The following is a 21,008-nucleotide window of genomic DNA, read 5'->3' as shown; positions in this document are numbered from 1 at the left end:
CGGGCTTTATGTGGAGTGAATAAAAGTCAATAGCAGAGGTTACATACCACGGGATTCCTTCCTTTAAATAGTCTTGCAGTCTTGGGAAAAGGTATGTATCCTAACTAAGGTAGCTAGTGAAAAAAATCGGTGCATGTGATAACCTATAGAATAATGTACCAGGAAATAATGGCATGCGTGTGACGACTGGTAAAGTCCCAACAAGGTCTATACAGATCATCACACTGTACAGGGGTCAGGTTCCTGGTGCGATGACTGCACTGAAGGTTTGTAAGGTGGTATCATTGCAAGAAGGTGGCACGGGAACTTTCTCTGCTCTGTTGGCAATTTCTACATGAAGTTAAAATGTTTTGAAATGAAAAGACAAAAACAGAAGTTCATATCCTGAAAAAAGTTACTAATCTCATCATTGCTGTAAATGAGACTTCATAATGACTTTCCAAACCAGTGAGTGGGGTCACCAAATTGCACTTCAGTATTGGACAATTCCAAAATGCTCCCTAAAGGGAGACACGAGGGTGCCAAAGACAGGACAGGGAAGCAAAATGATCTGAGAAAACAGCACCCCCCAAAACCATCAGGAGTAGGAGAGGCAAGCCCGAAGGCGGCTCCTCTTTGAGAACACAAGGCAAAAGGCACTCTAGGAAGGACAACTGGGAGCTTGGTGTGTGGAAATAAGACTCTTAAAGTGCAGTGGTATCGTTTAATTTCACATGTGATGTTGACCAGTTGGTTAATCATGCTACACCTTGGTTGCCAGAAATGAAGACAATATTGAGCACCTATCTCATAGGTTTGTTGTGTGAATCAATTTAGTACATATCTTTAAGCTTGGTCCAGAACAGCCAGTGTGGCCTGGAAGGTCAGAGGGGACGGTCAGTGCCAGATTCCTGAGAGCCTCATAGGTCAAAGCTTGTCAGTAGACAGGCCTAATCTGGGAGTTTAGAAAGGGCACCCTGGTTTCAGGATGGGGAGCTATTTGGAGAAAGCAAGGAGACTACAACAGTCCCGGCAGAAGAATGAGCTGAGGTGGTAGCCATGAAAGTGGAGAGCAGGCAGACCATGAATACATTCTTTAGAAAAAACCAACTTATCAATGGATGCAAGAGTGCTGAGGGATGGAAGGGCCACTCATTGGTCATCTGTCCCTCATGGCCTGGTATGGCAGAGACTCAGGCACACTTTGTGGATTTTTGTCCCTAGCTGAAGTCAGACTGGGGCAGAGGCTGTGCGGTCCCTAACTCCTGGCCACTTGGTGGTCACTGACTTCCTTCTAGCATACTTGAGGCATTCCTTTTCCATAAGAGTCCTCTTCCCCCATATCCTGCCTAGTAGCCAAAGGGAAAGTACAGATCATAGAAGTTGACCTGTCCCTCCCTTCTGGCCCCAGATCCCTAGGCTTGGCTTTAAGTCTATGGCTTTGGGGAAAGCAGAAGCACTAATTCAACCATGTACCTTCCTAGCAGGAGACGTTTATTACTCTCTACCCAGTTGTCACAGGACCAGAGATGACCAATTCCTGGGCAGGACAGGGTGGGCTCAGTGAGTCAAGGACTCCACTCTGTTCCTCTTTGGACCTACAGAGGTTCAAACACAGAAGGCATGTTGGCAAATACTAAGACAAAAGAAGGAGAAAGAAAAGGTCAGTTGGGGCTGATGCAGTGGCATAGGAAGCTAATCCTCCACTTGCTAGTGATGGGATCCCATAAAGGTGCCAGTTTGTGTGCTAGCTGCTCCACTTCCCAACCAACTCCTGCTGGTAGCCTGGGAAAGTAGTGGAGGACAGCTCAAAGCCTTAGGATCCTGGAAGAAGTTCCCAGCTCCTGGCTTCAGATTAATTCAGCTCTGGCCATTGTGGCCATTTGGGGAATGAACCAGTGGAAAGATCTCTCTCTTCCTCTCTCTGTTTCTCCTTCACACTCTGTAAAATCTGTCTTTCAAATAAAAATAAATAAATCTTTAAAAAAAAAGATCAGTTGGAAATCAAAAGGTCTTGAGGTTCACTGCTGTTATAGGTGATGCTAACACCTGCAGTGAAATGAGCCCAAAGAAGGGTCTCAGGGGCATTGAAAGGGGCTTCTCTGTCCCCTGCAGAACCAGGAACAAACCCTCAAGGAGGCCTCCATAGGGACCACCCCTGAGCTTCAGAAAAACATCCCACTCTACTCGGGGGAGTGGGGGGAAAGGCATGTGATGTACACAGATAAGAGCATTCTGTGTGCATGTCACTGATATGCTGAGCCAGCACAGCTCAGACAGCAAATCAGTATTAAGTCTGGGGCTCCTGCTTGATGTGTTTATAATTATGAGGGCTGATCTTCCTCTGCTCCTGCTATAACTTCAGTTGAGAGTGGAACTTACCAAATATTGTGATTCGCAGTTGTTCTCAGGCAATTCCAGCCAGTTCCTGCCATGTGTTAGGACTTCCTGCCTCACAACCTTGACACAAATCCTTTGCCCTCCTGGTATTTCCCTTTTTCTCATGTATCATCTTAGTGAACACTGCTTATTGCATGCTTACTTGAAAAACAGCTTTCTGCAAGAGGCATTGCCTTTTACAGTGTATAAATACATTTTTTTAAGTTACATGATTAACTCATGTTTGTCAACAAGAAGAAAAGGCACATAATCTTTTTGGCTCCCTGTGTGCTATTCTTGGTGCTGAGCAGAATGACTGGCACATGCTAGATACTTGGTCATTTGTATTAGACAGATGGGTGAGTAGATGGACAGACAGATGGATATTCTAACAGGAAGCTCCCTTTGATTTTTCCTTTTTTTTTTTCATTTATTTGACAAGCAGAGAGAGTGAGAAAGAGAGAGAGTGAGACATCTTTGTTCTGTGGCTTCACTCCCCAAACGCCTACAACAGGTGGGGCAGAGCCAGGTCAAAGTTTGGAGCCTGGAACTCAGTCTGGGTCTCCCATTTGGAAAGCAAGGACCCAAAGGTTTGAACCATCACCTACTGCCTTCCAGGATGTGCATCATCAAGGAGCTGGAGAAGCAGCAGGTAGCTACCAGTGGAACTGGATGACAGGCACAATGATACAGAATGTAGTATCCCAAGTGGCCTCTTTACTGCTGTACTAAACACCTCACCCCAGTGTTTCTTTTCACTTTGGGTCCCAATTTGGCTTGCCATGGCACTGCTGTAATTCTGAGTTTAGTTTATGTTTGCATTGTGGATTTCTGATAGTAATTTGGATTTTTTTTTCTTAAAATATTTCGTTGAAATAGTATTCATCTTGACTACTAAGTGTTTTGGTACTCCCTTAAATCATATTTTGTTCTGAAGGGCAGGATGGCAGAGGAAGAAAAGGCACAAAGAAAGATCTTCCCTATAGGTGGCCACAGCAGCCAGGACTGGGCCGGCCTAGAGCCAGGGACCAGGAACCCTATCCAGATCTCCCACATGGGTGGCAGGGGCTCAAGTATAAAGGGCCATCTTCTGCTGCCTTCCCAGGAATAACAGCAGGAAGCTAAATAACAACAGAACAGGGAATCAGCACTTTGATACAGAATGTGGGTGCTGTTTCAAGTGGCAGCTTAACCTGCTGCAAGCCCCATCCCCTTGGAGTTTTGTACCCAAGGGCAGTGTCTCACTTAATGCACCCTGGTCCCATCCTGCACACAGTAAGCAAGTAGTAAGTCCTAACTCTTACTAAGGTAGGTACTATCATATTGAGAACAAACCAGGAAAATGAGCAAAATACAGAGGACAATCAGAGGGTTAGTGTCAGGTGATCTCAGGTGGCCTCAGGTGTGGTCAGTAATGAGCAGGACCTGGACAGGAGCAGGAGGGCTGGGTACTTTCCATGGAAGAAGCATACTTCAGAACACCTGTCAGGTTTTCAAACTGGGAGGTTGGGTGCCTTTTGGACTAGGCTGAGGTTGCAGGGAGAAGAGGGGAAGTGGGTCCAAAGGGCAGAGAAGGTCAAGTCTAAGGAAGAAATTATGGTGGCTCCCTGAAAGACTTGGAGCCCACTCAGGCAGGACTTCCTGGGACCCTGGGGGAGACTTGCCCCAAGGCAGAAATTTCTAGAATTTCATCAGGAAGGCTGGAATCTGAATGAAGGTTCAACTCCCAATCCCCTGCCTTTTATCACTCAGCTTCAGGTCCAAAGGGCAGATAACCATGCCACCCTCACAGAGCCTGTGTTCATGACTGCACTTTGTCCCAGAATAGGACCTCATGGAAAATCCAAACTGGGAATCCTTGGTTTCAAAGCTACTAAGAATTTCAGCATGACGCCCACAGCAGAGCATGAAACCCAGAGTGGGACCCTGTGGGACTCCCCTGTGTGACTCATGCTTAGGCCACTAGCCCTGGCTGGAGCTCAGAGCACAGTAACCGTATTGCCCCTGGGGCATTCTAGCTTGGGGAGCAGCAATAGCAGAGAACAGGACAGTGCCACCACCCCCATCCAGGCCCTGCTCTGAATTAACCCAGCCCCTTTCTCTGAGATCTACTCCATAAGTGGAAAGCCATTTTCTTCCCAAGCCATGACCAGCTCTCAGCCTTCTGGATCTAGGCCCCTGGGTAGCTGTGGCATCAGCCTTGGTGGGAAGACAGGTGTTGCATGAAAGCTGTGCTGGACATGCCAGGAACCTGAGGGCCCTGGGGCCTCTGACCGTCGGCATCTTAGCACCACAGGAGTGGACAGCAGCCCAAGCAGGGAGCAAGGGAGAGTCCAGGAGTGAGGAAAATCCTTTGCTCCCAGTCTCTCAGAACAGAAATCTCTCACCAAATCAAAACCTATTCACTGGTTCATATGTCTCACAAGCCCGGCATAGGCTAGTTCAGAGGAAATGAGCCCCAGGGCAAGCAACTGACTCTGCTGTGAGTTTTATGTGTCCTGCAGCTGCTCTTTCCTTCCTTGTGATCTCCAAAATCCTGGGAAGGCCACAACTATCTGCCTAGGGTGTGAGTGCACCTGTGGCAAAGGAGCAGACACCTGCCTGGCAGTCGCCCCACCTGCATGAGTGGAACAGTTTCTCTAGAGGAGGGGGGTTTTGCAGGAGAAGGGGAAGTCGCCATGGGTTGTCTTTCAAACAAAAAATAAAATCTTTAAAAAATATATAACAGAACACCAGGTGGTTCAAGTCTCATTGTACCTATTATTTCTATTATTGCAGCTATATTTGACAAGGATGTCCCTCCTTCTTTCTTTGCATTTCAAATCAGTATAGAGTCTTCCTCCAATTTCTGAGGCCAAAATCAAATGCTATTCTCTGAATTTATCCTTGAACCCTAGCACAGCTGGCTTAACCCAACAGACCCAAGTGCTTAACACAATCCAAAAGGATTTATCTGTCCTCCTCTGAAAGCTGCATGATAACTGCATTCCTGAGTATTTATTCCAGAGAAATGAAGACTTCTTTACATATGAAAAACGGGACCAAAGATGCTGGCATTGTGGCATAGCAGGTTAAACTACCTCTGCAACACCAGCACCCTAAATGGGCCTCAGTTCTAGTCCCAACTGCTCTTTCAATTCAGCTCCATGCTGAGGTATCTGGGAAAACAGCAGAGGATGGCCAAAGTTCTTGGTCCCCTGTCACCCATGGCCTAGCCCAGCCCTGGTCTTGGTAGCCATTCGTGGAGTAAGCCAATGGATGAAAAGTCTCCCTGTAATTTTGCCTTTCAAATAAATTAATTTACTTTTTTAAAAAACCAGTCCTCTATTTCCACCCTAACTAGAATATAGCATACTAACATTTATGCTGTTCTTATGTAACAAGTACTCGTTGATTTTAAAGCAACAAGCCAGGGCAGATGCTTGGTGCACTAGTTACATCATCACCAGGGATGCCTACATCCCACATCAGAGTACCTGGTTCAAGTACTGACTCCCTCTCCTCTGATCCAGTTTGCTGCTAATGCAAACCCTTGGGAGGTAGTAAATGGTGGTTCATGCACATGGGTCCCTGTGATCCATGTAGGAGATCCAGATTCAGTTCTAACCTTCTGGCTTTGGCCTGGCCCAATTAAAAAATGTCTGAGCATTTGGGGCATAAACTATTGGACAGAACTCTCTCTCCCTTCTTCTTCCTTCCCTTCTCTTTTTCCCTTTCCTTTATCCTTTCTTTTTCTATTCCTCTTTCTCTGCCTTTCAAGTAAAAAAGGAAACTAGATTTCTGACTTAAAAAAAAAATCACCAAACCTCTTTTTACTTGGAGAAATACTACTTTGCTCTCAGGAAATTTGCATAGATGATGATTCCATCCTTGTGACCCAGAGCTGTCAGTTTACATTTGTTTGCATGACAAATCACCCCAAAGTGCAATGGCCCCACACAACAATCATCTATTATTCTTCAAAAACTGAGTAAGTCTAAGAGTGGAGAGAATGGTCTGTGTGACCTTCCAACTGAAATATCTGGAAACCCGTCTCTCTCTATGTAGTTTCTCTGCCTTCAGGAGACCTGAGAGGGGCATGCCTGGCAGTACCCACTTGGTACTCATTGGCAAGAGGGGGCCAGTCCTTTTGTACCAGTCTCAGGATGAAAAGGGACTTCCCAAGAGGATGCATGCTGGGTAGAACAAGCTACTGTGTTAGCTTTGTCAACAATATATATTCAATTAAGTATTTAAACCAAGGCCTAATTTCAAATAGGCAGGTTGAGTTAGGAGAAATGCATGAGTTCCTTCAGTCTGGACAAACATTCAATAAAAATCTGAAATCTTTCTTTGACTTGGAACTGCACAGGACACAGGTAGTGCAAGAATGATCAGAAGACATCTGAGGAACCTTATCCATATCAACCCCAGAGCAGCTTCCACTGCATGGCACAACATAGACTTCAGCTGGGGCCTTTTTAAAAAAAAAAAAATTATTGATTTGAAAGACAGAGTTACAAAGAGAGGGAGTGTCAGAGATTGTCCATCTGCTGGTTCACTCCCCCAAATGGCCACAGTGGCTAGAGTTAGACCAGGCCAAAGGCAGGAGGCTGGAATTCCATCTAGATCACCTATACTAGTGGCAGGGGCCCAAGCACTTGGGCTGTCTTTCGTTCCTTTCCTAGACACATCAACAGGTAACTGGATGGGATCAAAGGGAATAGAACAGGTGCTCATATGGGATATTAGAGTTGGAGCCTGCTGTGCTACAGTATTGGATCCAGCTATGCCTCTTTAAAGGGCTATTGCTTGGATTGGTTTTGTTTCTCTAAGGAAGGTCTGGCCCAGCCTATAGATATCAGTATAAGCAAGAAGATTCTGCTTTGTTATTCTCCCTCATTATTTCAAAAGAAAATTTTTCTCATGCAATAGTCAACCATCTAAGATCATGCATGAGAAAAAGACACAGAAAATTATTTTCAATTAGAGATATTTATGGCAGAAGCAAGCTGAAGATGATACAACTCAGGGACGCCCCACTCTCATTAGCCACACTGTCTCTAGTCACCCAGAAAGAGACCAAAAGGAGACCCATGTCAGGTATGCCAATATTTTAAACCTAGAAACAAAGCTTGAAAACACATTTAGAAGCACAATGAGATGTACAAATAGCAACCATGTATAACTAGTGCATATCTGAGTGCAAGTCTGTTTTGTGAGTTTCACTGCACAGATGGAACAGGAAAAGGAAATGAGAAAAGGAGCAGTGAATGGTAGAGCAGCCCTTTTTACTGCAAGAATGTGTTATGCTCACACTATCAGAGAGGAAAGATTTCAGCAAGTTAACTGACTTGCTTTGCCTAGATGCTGGACACTTCTGCTGCTCAGATGCTCCTTGGAGCCCAAAGGAGTGTGTGTGTCCCAGGGTGGTGGTGGCAACACCAGAGAGCTTCCCCAGGACGTGGACTCAGGTGTGTCTCATGTGAAGGAGATGAGGCCAGAGAGGTGGAGACACAACTTCCACAAGGCACACACAGTGTTCTTCCCAAGAGTGAATGACAGGGCTGTGAACCATGCAGGCCAGCTCTGGGTGCCAACTTCCAAGAGACACAGGCACCTGTGCGCTCCTGATAAATCCATCTCATGTATATCTGGGATGTGAAGAGTCCTCTAAAGCAATGCGCCCAAGGGCAGGATTCTCCAACTGCTTGATCTTAAAGTGGTATCAGTTGTGGTGCTTTGAAAACCAGAGAGCATCAAGTTCCGAGGCTTTATGACCAGTCAGGGACATGAACATACAGTTGAGGTAGAGGTCAGGCCACCCTAAACACTTGCAGTAAATGCCTCATGAGGAGTGGTGAGAAGGTGTTGACAAGTTCCTGGAATGTGCAAAGTGCTCTGCAAACACTAGCTGGTGTGGGGTAGGAGGGCAGCCCTGTGAAGGCACAAAGCCCTCCCTTGGTTATGCTGAGCTAAGTGACCTGATCACTAAGTGTCACCATGGAATCTTGTCAGTTCAGGGAAGGAAGAGTGCACAAAAAAGACTCAGGAAGTAGCCAATTGTTTCCTATTTGGGAGAGGTCAAGAAATGCCAGTATGTTGTGAAATCAGACATTCGCTTCTTCATGTTTCATTTTGCTTAACAGATATTATCCAATAAGTCAGTCAGACACCTCTGTACCCCACTTTCATGCTACTAGCATCCCCATCTCCTGCTGTGCTGCTGTGGCAACCAGATGTGCCCAGGCTCTGTCCAGCTTCACACAGGTACAACCTGCTTGAGTGGCAGCACATGCAACTGAGAAGTAGAGGAGAGCTCTTCATCAAATGAGCTTGGAAGCCAATGCAGGGTAGACACTGCAAGAGAGGGACATAAGCACATGGCAGGATGACTGTGGGTGGATACCAGCCACCTCAGCCCCCACAGCATTGTGTTCAGAGGGCAAAGAAGGACGCTCTGGGGTGGCTTCCAACCAGGGCCATTAAGTGTCCAGTCTTGGAACATGGAACCCACCAACTTCCCCAAGTAGAAAAGGCAGCCACAGGGAGACCAGTTGATGACCTGAGATTCCCAGCATTGGAAAAAATCCAACCTTAGCAGAAACACTACTACTCCACATGCATGCTGCCTTTGCCATCCCATCATCCAAGGACTTAGAGAATATGTCCTCAGATAATGTGCTATTTTCACATGTCTCCCAAGTCTCCAAGGGTTCAGTTATAGGGCAAACAAGGAGATCCACTGGTCCTATCATGCATTGTATCACTCAGAAGCAGTCAGACCAAAACAACACAGGAGTGCTAACGACTTAGCTGAGTGGTCAACAGATATATGCTGGGAATTGAGCTTCAAGAGGCAATCCCTGTTCTGAACCCAAAGCCAACCACAATGCCAGGTCTTTGGTAACTAGTACAGGTGTAACTGGGGAATGAATGCAGTAATAGCCCCACACTGCAGGATTCTCCATGATCTCTGTGTGGTACCCATCCCTGCAACAGGGTTACAGGTCTTGATTGCCAGGAAGGGGAGGAGCATTGCAGATGCATAGTACAGGTTTCACCAAGTCAGGAAGAACCAGAGCCACCATTTGGAAGGAGGGATTAAGCATGATAAATGAACACACATTGAAGAAGGAAAGTGAGGCAAGACTGTCATCATATGCCACATCTCTTCCTGTGGCCCCACCACTTACGTCAGCCAGTGTTTTAGCTGTTAGTCTTCTGAGGCTCATATGAAGGCTCAGGCAAGAGTCTTGCCTTAGGCCCATACTTCATGACCCTGTGTTGAGGATTCTCCAAGACACCTGTAAGAACACATTTACGGGCTGGTGCAGTGGCTCAGCATGATAATCCTCCACTCTGTGGCACTGGCATCCCTTTTGGGTACTAGTTTATGTTACAGCTGCTCCACTTCCCATCCAATCCCCCTGCTTATGGCCTGGGAAAGCAGAAGAAGATGGCTCAAGTGCTTGAGACCTTGCACCCACGAGGGAGACCTGGAAGAAGCTGCTGGCTCCTGGCTTTGGATTAGTTTAGTTGTCGCCATTTGGAGAGTGAATCAATGGATAGAAGATCTCTGTCTCTGTAAAATGTGCCTTTCAAATAAAAATACCCCCTCCCAAAGAACATTTTTAACACACACACATGAGCAATGCAGAAGCTTGTTGAGCAATAAGAGGTTGTTCCTGTTAGTCACTGCCCAAAGCTCAGGGACACCAAACCACATCTGTGTCACACTCACCAAAGCTATGGGTCAGCAGTTCCTGGGGGCAACACAGGGATAACCTGTATCTGCTCCAGCATGCCTGGACCCCAGCTAGGAAGACAGACAATATCACATGAGTCCGATGACTGGAAGCATCTAGACCAGTGCTGTCCAAGAGAAGTACAATGCAAGGCATATGGGTAGTTTTGAATCCACATTTGTTACGTTTAAAAAGTAAAAAGAGGAGCCGGTATTGTGATACAGTAGATAAAACCACTGCTCAGGCCTTGCACACCCACATGGGGGACCCGGATAAAAGTCCTGGCTCCTGGCTTCAGCCTGGCTTAGCCCGGGACTTGGTGGTCATCTGGGGAGTGAATCAGCAGATGAAAAATCTATCTCTTCCTGTCTTTCCCTGTCTCTCTGTGGCTCTGAATTTCAACTAAATAATTTTTTAAGGAAAAATACACAGGTTAAATTTTTTTAACATTTAATTCTATGTACTCAAACTATGATCATTTCAGTATGTGATCAACATAAATTAAAATATTTTACACTGGGAGGGCAGGTACTAGAGCTTTGAAATCTAGCATGTAGTTTCTACTTTCTGTACATCTGAATTCATTTTTTTAAATATTTATATTTCTAGAGCCGGTCCTGTGGCATGGTAGGTTAAGCTTCCACTTGTAGTACTAGCATCCCAACAGGCACCAATTTAAGTCCTGGCTGCTCTACCTCCATGCTGGTGTTTTGGGGAAAGCAGTGGAGGATTGCCCAAGTTCTTGGTCACCTTCACCATGTAGGAGACCCAGAAGAAGCTCATGGCTTTGGACCAGCCTAGCTCTGGCCATTGTGGCCATGTGGGGAAGGAGCTAGTGGATAGACAATGTCTCTCTATCTCTCCTTCTCTCTGTAAAATCCATCTTTTAAATAATAAATATATTTATCTATTTTAAATTTTATATATATATATATGTATGTATGTATTTGAAGACAGAATTACAGAAAGAGAAAGGGAGATAGAGATCTTCCATCTACTGGCTCCCTCCCCAAATTGCCACAACAGCCAGGTAAAACCTGAAGCATAAAATTCCTTCCAGATCTCACACTTGGGTAGCAGAAGCCCAAGCACTTGGATCATCATTTGCTGCTTTCCCAGGTATATTGATGAGAAGCTGGATGGAAAGTGGAGCACCTGGGACTAGAATTGGCACTCAGATATGAGATGGCAACATCATGCATGGTGGCTTAATTTGTTGCTCCGCAAATTGGCCCCAGCACATCTGAATTTAGACTAGCCTTTTGAAAGCACTCAGGAGCTACACATGGCCAATAGTTGTTGCCTTACTGGACAATGCCAAATCCAAGACAGAGAAAGCTATACTCACTTGGAACTGTCTACCAGAATACGTGCATGTGGTTTGGGCTTCCTCACAGCATGGCAGCCTCCAGGCAGCCAGCCTTCTTACATGCAAGGTCAGGTCCAGTGGTCAAAATTGAATCCACAGTTTCTCACAATCTGGCTGCAGAGATCTCATGGCCTATTCTGTCAGCTGGATCAAGCAGAAGTCACAGTTTCAAGGGAAGAACACTAATACTCTTTTGCCCAATGAGAAGCATGCCAAATAATTTGTGGCCATATTTTTAAAGTACCGCGGAGATGGTAGCCAGGAAAAAAAATGTTTCCTCTTTATCCTCCCAAGATGTATTTCAAAACATTCTTCCAGAAAAAAAAAAAAAAGCAGAATCAAACCTCAAGTTTCCTAACCGGTTTTGTCCTTCACTCTGGCTCACTAGGATCCGTGTCAAGCTAACTAGCAGCACCCAGTAGTTTTCATGTTCTGACTCAAATGGAACCTGAATGAAAATAAGATCCTTCTTGGGTCTGGTGTGATAGCATAGTGGTTAAAGTCCTCTCCTTGAATGCACCAAGATTCCATTGGGTGCCCGTTCTAATCCTGGCAGCCCCGCTTCCCATTCAACTTCCTGCCTGTGGCCTGGGAATGCAGTCAAGGACAGGCCAAAGCTTTGGGACTCTGCACCCACGTGGGAGACCTGAGAGAGGCTCTGGGCTCCTGGCTTCAGATTGACTCAGCTCCAGCCCTTGTGGCTGCTTAGGGAATGAACCATTGGATGGAAGCTCTTCCCCCCGTCTCTCCTCCTCTCTGCATATCTGCCTTTCCAATAAAATTTTTTAAAAAAAGAAAGAAAATAAGACCCTTCCAAATTCAAACCTCTAGAAAAACAATAGTGAACAGACACAGAAATCCCCATGCTCATGAAACTGATGTTCTGGTAGGAGAGGTATACAGCAAATGGCTAAGAGATAATATATGAAATGCAGCAAATAATGTTAAGCACATAGGACAAAAATAAAGACAAGATATTTGGGCAGGGAGAGTTGATAACTTTAGATAGAATGTCCAGGGAAAGGCTCACTGGGCACTTGAATCCAGGCCCAAGGAGGTAAGGAGGTAAGGCCTGTAGACACCTAGAAGAAGAAACTCAGGCTGAGGGCCCAGAAGGGCATAGACCAGAGTAAAGTGGGAGTCACAGGATGGAGAAGGAGTCCCTGGGATCCGGATTCCTTAGATCCCTGAAGCTGAGTCCAAGGGCTGGGCTTGGCTCCGAGCAGATGGGGCAGGCTAGAACACTGCTTGGATGCTCCCAGTATTAGTTCTTCCCCTTCCTGGCCCTTTACATCTCTTTCCCAGCTGTTCCTGGGTTGTGTCCATTATAATGACCAGTTAGGTAGCTAGTAAACTCTTTCCCATATTCTGTCAGCCATTCCAGCCAATGATCAAACCCAATGGGAGAGGGGTGTAGGATTGTGATACACAGCCAAGTCAACTTGAAGTCACAGTTAGTTGGAGACCCACCACCTATGATCGGCAGCTGCTGCAGACAGAGGCCAGCTGTTTTGTGGGACTGAGCATCTCCATGATGGGTTCTGCACCGACTTCAGGTAATATTGGTTATGAAGCTGTGAGAGTGGTAAGAGGTGAAGGAGTCTACAGAAACCTAGAAACTTGAAGGGAGTTCATTGCTGAAGAAAAGGACCCCTGAGATTCAGAAGAACAGTGAGTCTCCCAGAGGTGGCATCCTTCTTAACACACCCCTGCTGTGCTCAGCAGGGCAGTACAGGAAGCCCACAGGGATGGTCCAAAGCCGTGTTCAACCTCAACTTCCTGTTGCTTTCTCTACTTTCTTCCCTCTTTTAGAAATAGAGCGCTGACTACCACATGGCCCCAAAAGAACATTCTAACTTCTGCTCTGTGACTTCCTGATCCTCTTCTTATAAACGCAATGGCAGGGCTGGGGACCTGGGGAGTCAGGGATCAGGGTGACCAGCAGTCCTCAGACCAGCTCTCCCTGCCCATTGGAGGATGAAGCTCTCCATGACTGCCCTCTCCCTCCTAATCCTTGCGACTGCCCTTGGAGCACAGGCCCGGGTCATTCATGGTAAGTCCGTGAGGCTTCTATCCCATGAGGTTCCTGGCAGCACATAGAGGAGGAGACGCACAGGGACAGCAACCCAGCACCTGTGCTCCAACCTACCAGACCAGAAAACTTACTTAAAAGCAAGGTAAGGGTAGGTGCCTTTGTTTGAAGACTTTTGATCCTTGGGAAAATTGGATACAGATGATTGGTCCCCATTTGGGGACAACTAGTTCCCTGTTCATGGTCAAAAAATTTTACTTAGCAGGCACTAGCCTATTAATTGCCAGATCAAAATAAATATAGCAAAACTGTAATTGTGTAGAAAAAAGCTCATAGAACTGTGTGAGGTTAGAACTGTTACAATTTACTACAAAACTATCATTAGGGGGAGAAGTGAGATCACCTGGCAATGACTCAACAGAACTCATTTAAACATGCTGTTTGTTTTTCGAAGATTTATCTATTTCACTAAAATGTAGAGGAACAGAGAGATCTTCTATCCACTGGTTCACTCCCCAGATGGCAGCAATAGCCAGGGTGAGGCCAAGCCTAAGCCAGGTCTATGATGTGAGAGGCAGAAACGCATGCACTTGAGTGACTAACATCACAGGCAGAGGTTCAACTACATCGTGATGCTTGCCTGGTCATTCCATTCATTATCTAGCAAATGTGTATCTCCTACTATTTTAAGAGCCTTATAGATTATTTTAGATGCAATTTTGTAGGATATGAGTACTTTTATCTAGGTTTGTGCATATTATCAATTTCCTTTTACAAATGCAAAAAAAAAGCTGCATAGATACTTTAGATCACTTACTTAACATCACACAGCTAACATGTAGTAGAAGTAGGATGTGAGCCAGGTAGAAAGTTATTGATGAGGGGCTGTGTCACAGCACAGGGAGTCCTGATGGGTTTCCACTTCAGATCCAGATCCCTGTCAATGCACGTGGGAGGGCATGGGAAGATGGCCCAAGTGTGTTGGCCCTGCTGCACACATGGGACAGCAGGATAGAGTTCCAAGCTCCTGGTTTCAAACTGACACAGCACTGGCTACTATAGTCATTTGGGGAACTGAACCAGTGGATGGAAGTTCTCTTCCCCTCACTCTCTCTTGCTCTGTCTTTAAGAAATAAGCCTTTTTTAAGAATTAAAATGGCATTTTTAAAAAGAGAAAGTAGTTATACAAAGAGAGGGCCATTTCAGATATATGCATATATATTTGCAAATTCCACTTGTATAACATCAAGCACACCCTTATTAAAGGGTTGCCAGGAGGCTCATTAAGGGTAATTCACATGTAATTATGCAAGAAGTTACACATCAGAAATGAATCAGCAATAATGGAAATCAATGATGAGAGGAAGTTGGCATCTGAACTCTTCATTGCCACAATCCAACTTATGCTTCAATATAAAAATGTCAATTTAAAAGCTATCCCAATATGTAGTCAGTTGTGGAAATAGCTATTTTTAAAACGAAAGTGCAAGGGAAAGGGAAAGAGGGAGAGAAAAAAGGAGGGAAGGATTGAAGGAAGGAAACAGAGGGAGGGAGGAAAGAAAGGCAAGCAAACTGAAAGTTACACTTGCCTAATTAACAGTTAATCAATTCATATTAAGCATTAATATTAATTTGAAATTCTGTTATACCTTATGCAAAACCTCTGAGGCTAGTGTAGAATTTTTCAGGTTTTAAAAAGTTGATATGACATAATCCAGCAATTCACTGCTTAGTTATAGCTAAGAATTAAAATTGAACCACAGTGGCTCATTGGTGACATTTAGATGTTACTTAGGATAGGCGCATCACCTACCAAGTGCCTGGATTCAAGTCCTGGCTCCACTTCCAATTGCAGCATCCTCTTGATGTGTACTGTGACAGGCAGCAGGTGATAAATCAGCCCTTGGGTTCCTATGCATTTGGAGACCTGGATTAAGTTCAACACTCTTGCCTTTGGTCTAGCCATCCCAGCTGTTAGAGGCAATTTGGAAACAGATTAAATAAAACATATTGTTTCAAAAAAGAATTGAAAGTCAGTATATGAGAAGATTTTTGTGCAACCATGTTCACAGCAGCAAGATTCATGAAAGCCAAAAGGTGAAGCAACTCAAATGTTCCAACGGATGGACAGACAAGCATCACATGGGGCACACATTCAATAACTCATACTCAGCCTAAGAGGAAGGACATCCTGACACTTGCTACAATACAGATGAACACCAAAGATATTACGCTAAGTAGAATAAGCCAATCACAAATGGACAAAACTGTATGATCCCATTCAATTGACGGAATTGGAGTAGCCAATTCAAGGTCAGAGCTAACAAGGTGTTGAGACCAGCTGTGAGGAGGAGGACAGATAGTTAGTGTTTAATACATGCAGAGTTTCAATTCTGCAAGGTGAACAAAAGTTCCACAAATGTACATTAGTAATACTTGTACAAACTTATGAATGTATTGAATGATCCTGAACTGTCAATACGTAAGAGATTAAAAGAGAGAATTCTATGTTATATATTTTTTTCTATAACATGTAAACATAATGTTTCAACAAAGGTCATATGTACCTGGATGTTACTCATCCTTTTCAGGTCGTGGAAGCATATTTCAGTCCAACTCAGCAATATTCCTACAGCAAACATATGCAAAGTTTCACAGGACCTGAAATAAAGAAAGACAGAAACAGCCTCAGTTCTCTCTGGGTGACACTATCCTGATGACACTGTGTGGTCAAAAACCTTTATTTTCATACGTCTGTGAATAACAACATGTGTAGAGACACTGTAGATTGCATCACGTGCTGTAGATGGCCCAATGGCACATCAGTGTTAGATCTGCAGTCTGTTTTTGGAGAATTTCAGGGTCGACACATGCTTTCATCTCACAAACATTCCTAAAGTCCCTGAAGACTCTCAGATGCCTAGCAGGACAAAAAGGTATGAGTACAGACATTGAACCCAGAGGGGACTTAGGGTTCCTTTGCAGGGACTCTCGGCCTCAGGCTGGGGGTGAGTATAGACTGAGACACTGCTGTCTCCTAGCAAGTTCTCCCCAAACCCTGTCTCTTTCTTCCAGATGCAGAGACAAGAGAGCTCGCTATGGAAGTGCTTTGGCCTGACAGGAACAGAATCCTCAGTAAGTGATGGAAGTGGGTGGGTACAGATTTGCGCTCTGGTTCCATCCACCTTATGTATAGGAGAGGAACCATGAGATAGCAGACCACCTCTAGGGAAGAACTTGAGGGGCCATGGGCACATTTTCTCCAGGTGCCTACTAACTCACTGGGGCTGGCCCGAGAGCTTCCCCAAGTTTGTCTCTGCAGCCTACACGCTTCTGTGATGCCTTTCCCATTCCAGAAAATACCCTAGTTCTTGAGCTTGGAAGAAAATAAAAACAGGAAATAACAGAAAGTGCAGGCCCAGGAGGAAATATTCCTCCTCCTAAAATCTAACCCAAGAAATGGACAGGCCTCTTGAGAAACAGACTTGGCCACCGAGTGACACTTTATCCACCCATAGGCTTTCACCGTCCGACTGAATGTTGCTTCTCCTACATCACACGAAGCATCCGGTGCTCCAACATGATTGATTACTTTGAAACCAGCAGTCAGTGCTCCTGGTCAGCTGTCATGTAAGTGCCACATTCTCCCGCCATGGCTGGGCAACTGGGAGCCTGCAGGGAGCACCTGGTGGGTTAGTGTCAACACAAGTCTCACCATAAGCACCCCGACAGGTGCTCCTTTTGGCTGCACTCATTCCAGTCTGTAATCTTTCCCTCCTTTCCACAGCTTTCGCACCAAGAGGGGACAACAAGTCTGTGCTGATCCCAGAAACAAGAAAGTTCAGGAATGCATGATAAACCTGAAACCGGACTGGGTGAACAAGAACTTGGAAACTATTGCACTTGCTAGAGCCTAGGCTCCAACACTCTCATGCCCTCAGGGTTCCAGAATAAACTCTTTAAAAATATATTCTTCTGTTAAGTCTTAAAATAACACATCTAATAAAGAGAATCATTTACTTGAATTCCAAGAGGAAAAAGAAACTACAGGGATTACTGAACACTGGATGCATGTTGTTTTCAAACAAGACTTCATAGCAATATCTTTTTTTAAAAAAAAAAAACCATTTATTTATTTTTATTGTAACAGATATACAGAGAGAGCAGGAGAGAAAGAGAGGAAGATCTTCCATCCAGTGATTCACTCTCCCAGTGAGTACAACAGCCGTTGCTATGCGGATCTGAAGCCAGGGGCCAAAAACTTCCTCTGGGTCACCAATGCGGGTGCAGGAACCCAAGGCTTTGGACCGTCCTCAACTGCTTTCCTAGGCCACAAGCAGGGAGCTGGATGGGAAGCGGGGCCACCAGGATTAGAACCAACGTTCATATGGGATCCCAGAGCATTCAAGGTGAGGACATAAGCCACTAGGCCACGGCGCTGGACCCCACAGCAATATCTTAAAAGCTAAAGTCATGACTCATTCAGATCAGGGGGGAAATACATCAAATATGTATTGAACCTATCAGGGATGAGGCTACTCAGATAATCATTGGGAGAATGGAGGCTGATGGAATTCACTGGGGAAGACACTCAGTAATGAGTTGGCCAAAGCAGAAGGCAGATACATAACCTGTGTACAGGGAAAGATGAAACTTGGAACCTTTAAATCAGTTAGCTAATGGTTAGAAATCACTTACCTCAGTGCTAGACAAAAGTTTGCAAGTTCACTTGTAGTTTCTGAAACCTGAGGTCTGAACCCTACCCGCTAGCACTTTGATCAGAAGGCAACTTGGAACCCCGCAACGACATTCCTGTGTGCCATTGGAAGTGTGCTGTCAGCCTTTCACCTATTTCCAAGGTCTAGGTGTTTTTCTTCCTAGATGTAAATGCTGAAGAGATTTCTCCTCTAAAATACATCAAGTAAACCAATTCAAAATGGGGTTAATATCAAATTTGCACACATCTTCATTAAAGCTGACACATATATATTTGCCATTAGTACATCTTGGTCAAACAACAACCCAGATTTCTAAACTACAGGATACTTTTGATTTAGAAATGAAGTTTAAAACCTATGCTTACTTTGGTGTGATCTGCCTAAGAAACAAAGAGAACTTGACAACCAAAGAAACTTTCTAACAACAAATTATACTCAGGAAACAAACAAAAAGAACTCTTGAGATAATTTTTTAAAAATCCACAGTTATAACATCCCCAAAGAGATTAAGCACAAATCCACACTGTCACATTCATTAAAATAGCTAATTTGGGGAGTTTTGAAAGAAGCTTAGAAAATACAGTGCTTTTTTCTTTTAAGGTTTAATTATTTACTTGAATGGCAGAGCCAGAGAATCAGAGAGAGAGACAAAGAGGGAGGAAGGAAAGGAGGAAAGAGAGAAAGTGGGCTCTTCCATCTAATAGGTCACTTCCCAAATGGCCACGCTAGCTGGGGCCGGGGCTGTGGGCTGTGCCCTAAGCTACCTCCAGGTCTCCTATGTGGTTGCAGGGCAGAACACTGGGACCTTCTGCACAGCTTTCCCAAATTATTAGCAGGAAACTGGATTGGAAGTGGAACAACTGGGCTTCTATCACGTTCCCACATGAGTTGTCAGCATTGCAGGTAGTACCAACCCTAAAAACAGTGTTTTTAACCACCATTTGCTCCAAGAACATATGTCATTTTGGTCTACTGAATATTTGACTAACAATAACCTCACTCAGAATCTTCTTTCCAAATTTTGGATTATTGCAAAAGTTAAAAAATTTTCTCGGCAGTATTCATTTCAGTGTTATCACTCTGCATCTGCACTTGCACATTCACACCACCTATAGTGTCGTATCCACCGCATCTTTAGACATTCTTCGAACATGATTGAAAGTTTACTAAGAGGGTGGATGTCATGGTAGGTGCTTTTTTAAACACACACACATCAAAACCTTGTCATGATTTAGTGATGGTGGTTGGTCCAGGGAGACATCAGGTAAACAACCATTGAAAACAGAATATGCTAGAGGTCCGTTAAGATGCCCACATCCCTCCTTGAATTCAGTCTCTGTTGTAGCTTGCAATTCTAGTTTCCTCCTATCACATACCTCAGGAGAGGCAGTGATGGCTCAAAAAGTTGAATCCCTGCCACTCCACATTGAAGATCTCTGGATTGAGATTCTGGCTGCCAGCTTCAGCCTGGCCCTGCCCCAGTTATTCCTGGGATTTGGAGACTGAACCGGTGGACAGCAGACCTTTGTCACCTTTGTCTCTGATATGATTAAAATGCAATTGCTAGAGAAAGAGAATCTGATGGATGCTATAGTAAATTGAAGGGATCTACCCACTAAGAATTAGTATTGCAGTCCTGAAAAACATATTCACTCTAAGAAATAAAAAGTCTAATAAGTGCTTTTTGAACTGTTGAATTAATAAGTAATAAATTATCATCACAATGGAAATTGGAGGATCCATGACTGCAAGAAGAACCCCACTCTGAAGGGCCTTCTAGAAACACAGACTTTGCAGCTAACCCTAACCGAGGAGACACCACTGGGAGATTCAGTGTGAGGGATCTCACAGCCAAGTTTACATGTTAGAGTCTCCCCTCTGGGGGACACCCCTGATTCTAGATTTGAGGTACATCAGGGCCCAGAACGGAATGTGTAGGTACTGATATGACCACTGATTGGAAAGATAGCCCATGTTCACCAGCGATGTGTCCTCATGGTGGGCTAGACTGATTGTTACCGGCTCATTCCCATCAGTTGAGATTCATAACATAAAGATGCAAATGGTCAAGTACCGTGTCCACTACAGCCCAGTGCTGAGCCACAGCCCCCATCCCAAGGTCTGAATCAGGGGTTCAGTGCATCTCTAGAGGGAAGACTCTTCTCATCTATGAGACATGCTTTCTCTGCCCATTTCTTTTTTTTTTTCAATGATTTCATTTCGTTTTGTGACAGTTTCATAGGCTCCGGGATTCCCCTAACCCTTCCCCTAGTCCCTCCCCCCATGGTGGATTCCTCCACCTTGTTGCAATATTACAGCTCAAATCCAGTCAAGATTCTTTCATTGCAGGCATGTGCCAAGCATAGAGTCCAGCCTCTTATTGTCCAGACACATTCAACAGTTTCTTGGGGAGACCATCTCTGATCTGAAGGCAAAGCTGGCAGGATATTATCCCAACCATTTAAAGCCCCAACACAACATCAACAACAATTTACAACATTATGGAGTTAACTGACATGATACTGAGTAACCAATATGTTAAAAAATACAGATTCTTAACCACACCCTGTGACTACTTGATTGTACTTGATTGACATTTCAGTTTTAGTTTATATATAATTGACTTCTATCCACCTTAAAATGGATATAGGGTACTACTATTCAGCTGCCTCATGTATATTTTCATTTTAGTATTTAGCAGTTTACAGTGTTGAAGCATAATTTTTACTGAACTTGGCAGATTTTAGGATAGTCCAAACTGGCTTATAACTCTAACAAGGCATATGTCAACAGCTGAGGTGCAG

General features: G+C 44.6%; 1 protein-coding gene and 1 long non-coding RNA gene across 2 annotated transcripts in view; one reads left to right on the top strand and one right to left on the bottom strand.

Annotated features, from left to right (window-relative positions):
• LOC121170435 overlaps positions 1–21,008 on the bottom strand; it is a 70,394-nt gene that overhangs the window by 16,094 nt on the left and 33,292 nt on the right. The window contains exons 4-5 of the long non-coding RNA XR_005885957.1: positions 16,054–16,147; positions 15,300–15,457 (exon numbers count right to left, since the gene is read on the bottom strand). This is a non-coding gene — a long non-coding RNA (uncharacterized LOC121170435). The remainder of the gene's footprint in view (positions 1–15,299; positions 15,458–16,053; positions 16,148–21,008) is intronic.
• Positions 13,309–17,511, top strand: CCL15 (C-C motif chemokine ligand 15). Its single transcript, XM_041001624.1, has 4 exons — positions 13,309–13,507; positions 16,562–16,621; positions 17,005–17,116; positions 17,274–17,511. Exons 1-4 carry the CDS (start codon positions 13,432–13,434, stop codon positions 17,401–17,403), a joined length of 378 nt encoding a protein of 125 aa, XP_040857558.1. The 5' UTR covers positions 13,309–13,431; the 3' UTR covers positions 17,404–17,511.

This window comes from Ochotona curzoniae, unplaced genomic scaffold, assembly GCF_017591425.1.
Source record: "Ochotona curzoniae isolate NIBS_2020 unplaced genomic scaffold, NIBS_Ocur_1.0 scaffold_2453, whole genome shotgun sequence".
NCBI classification, from domain to species: domain Eukaryota; kingdom Metazoa; phylum Chordata; class Mammalia; order Lagomorpha; family Ochotonidae; genus Ochotona; species Ochotona curzoniae.
This window is presented reverse-complemented; position numbering and strand designations above follow the sequence as displayed.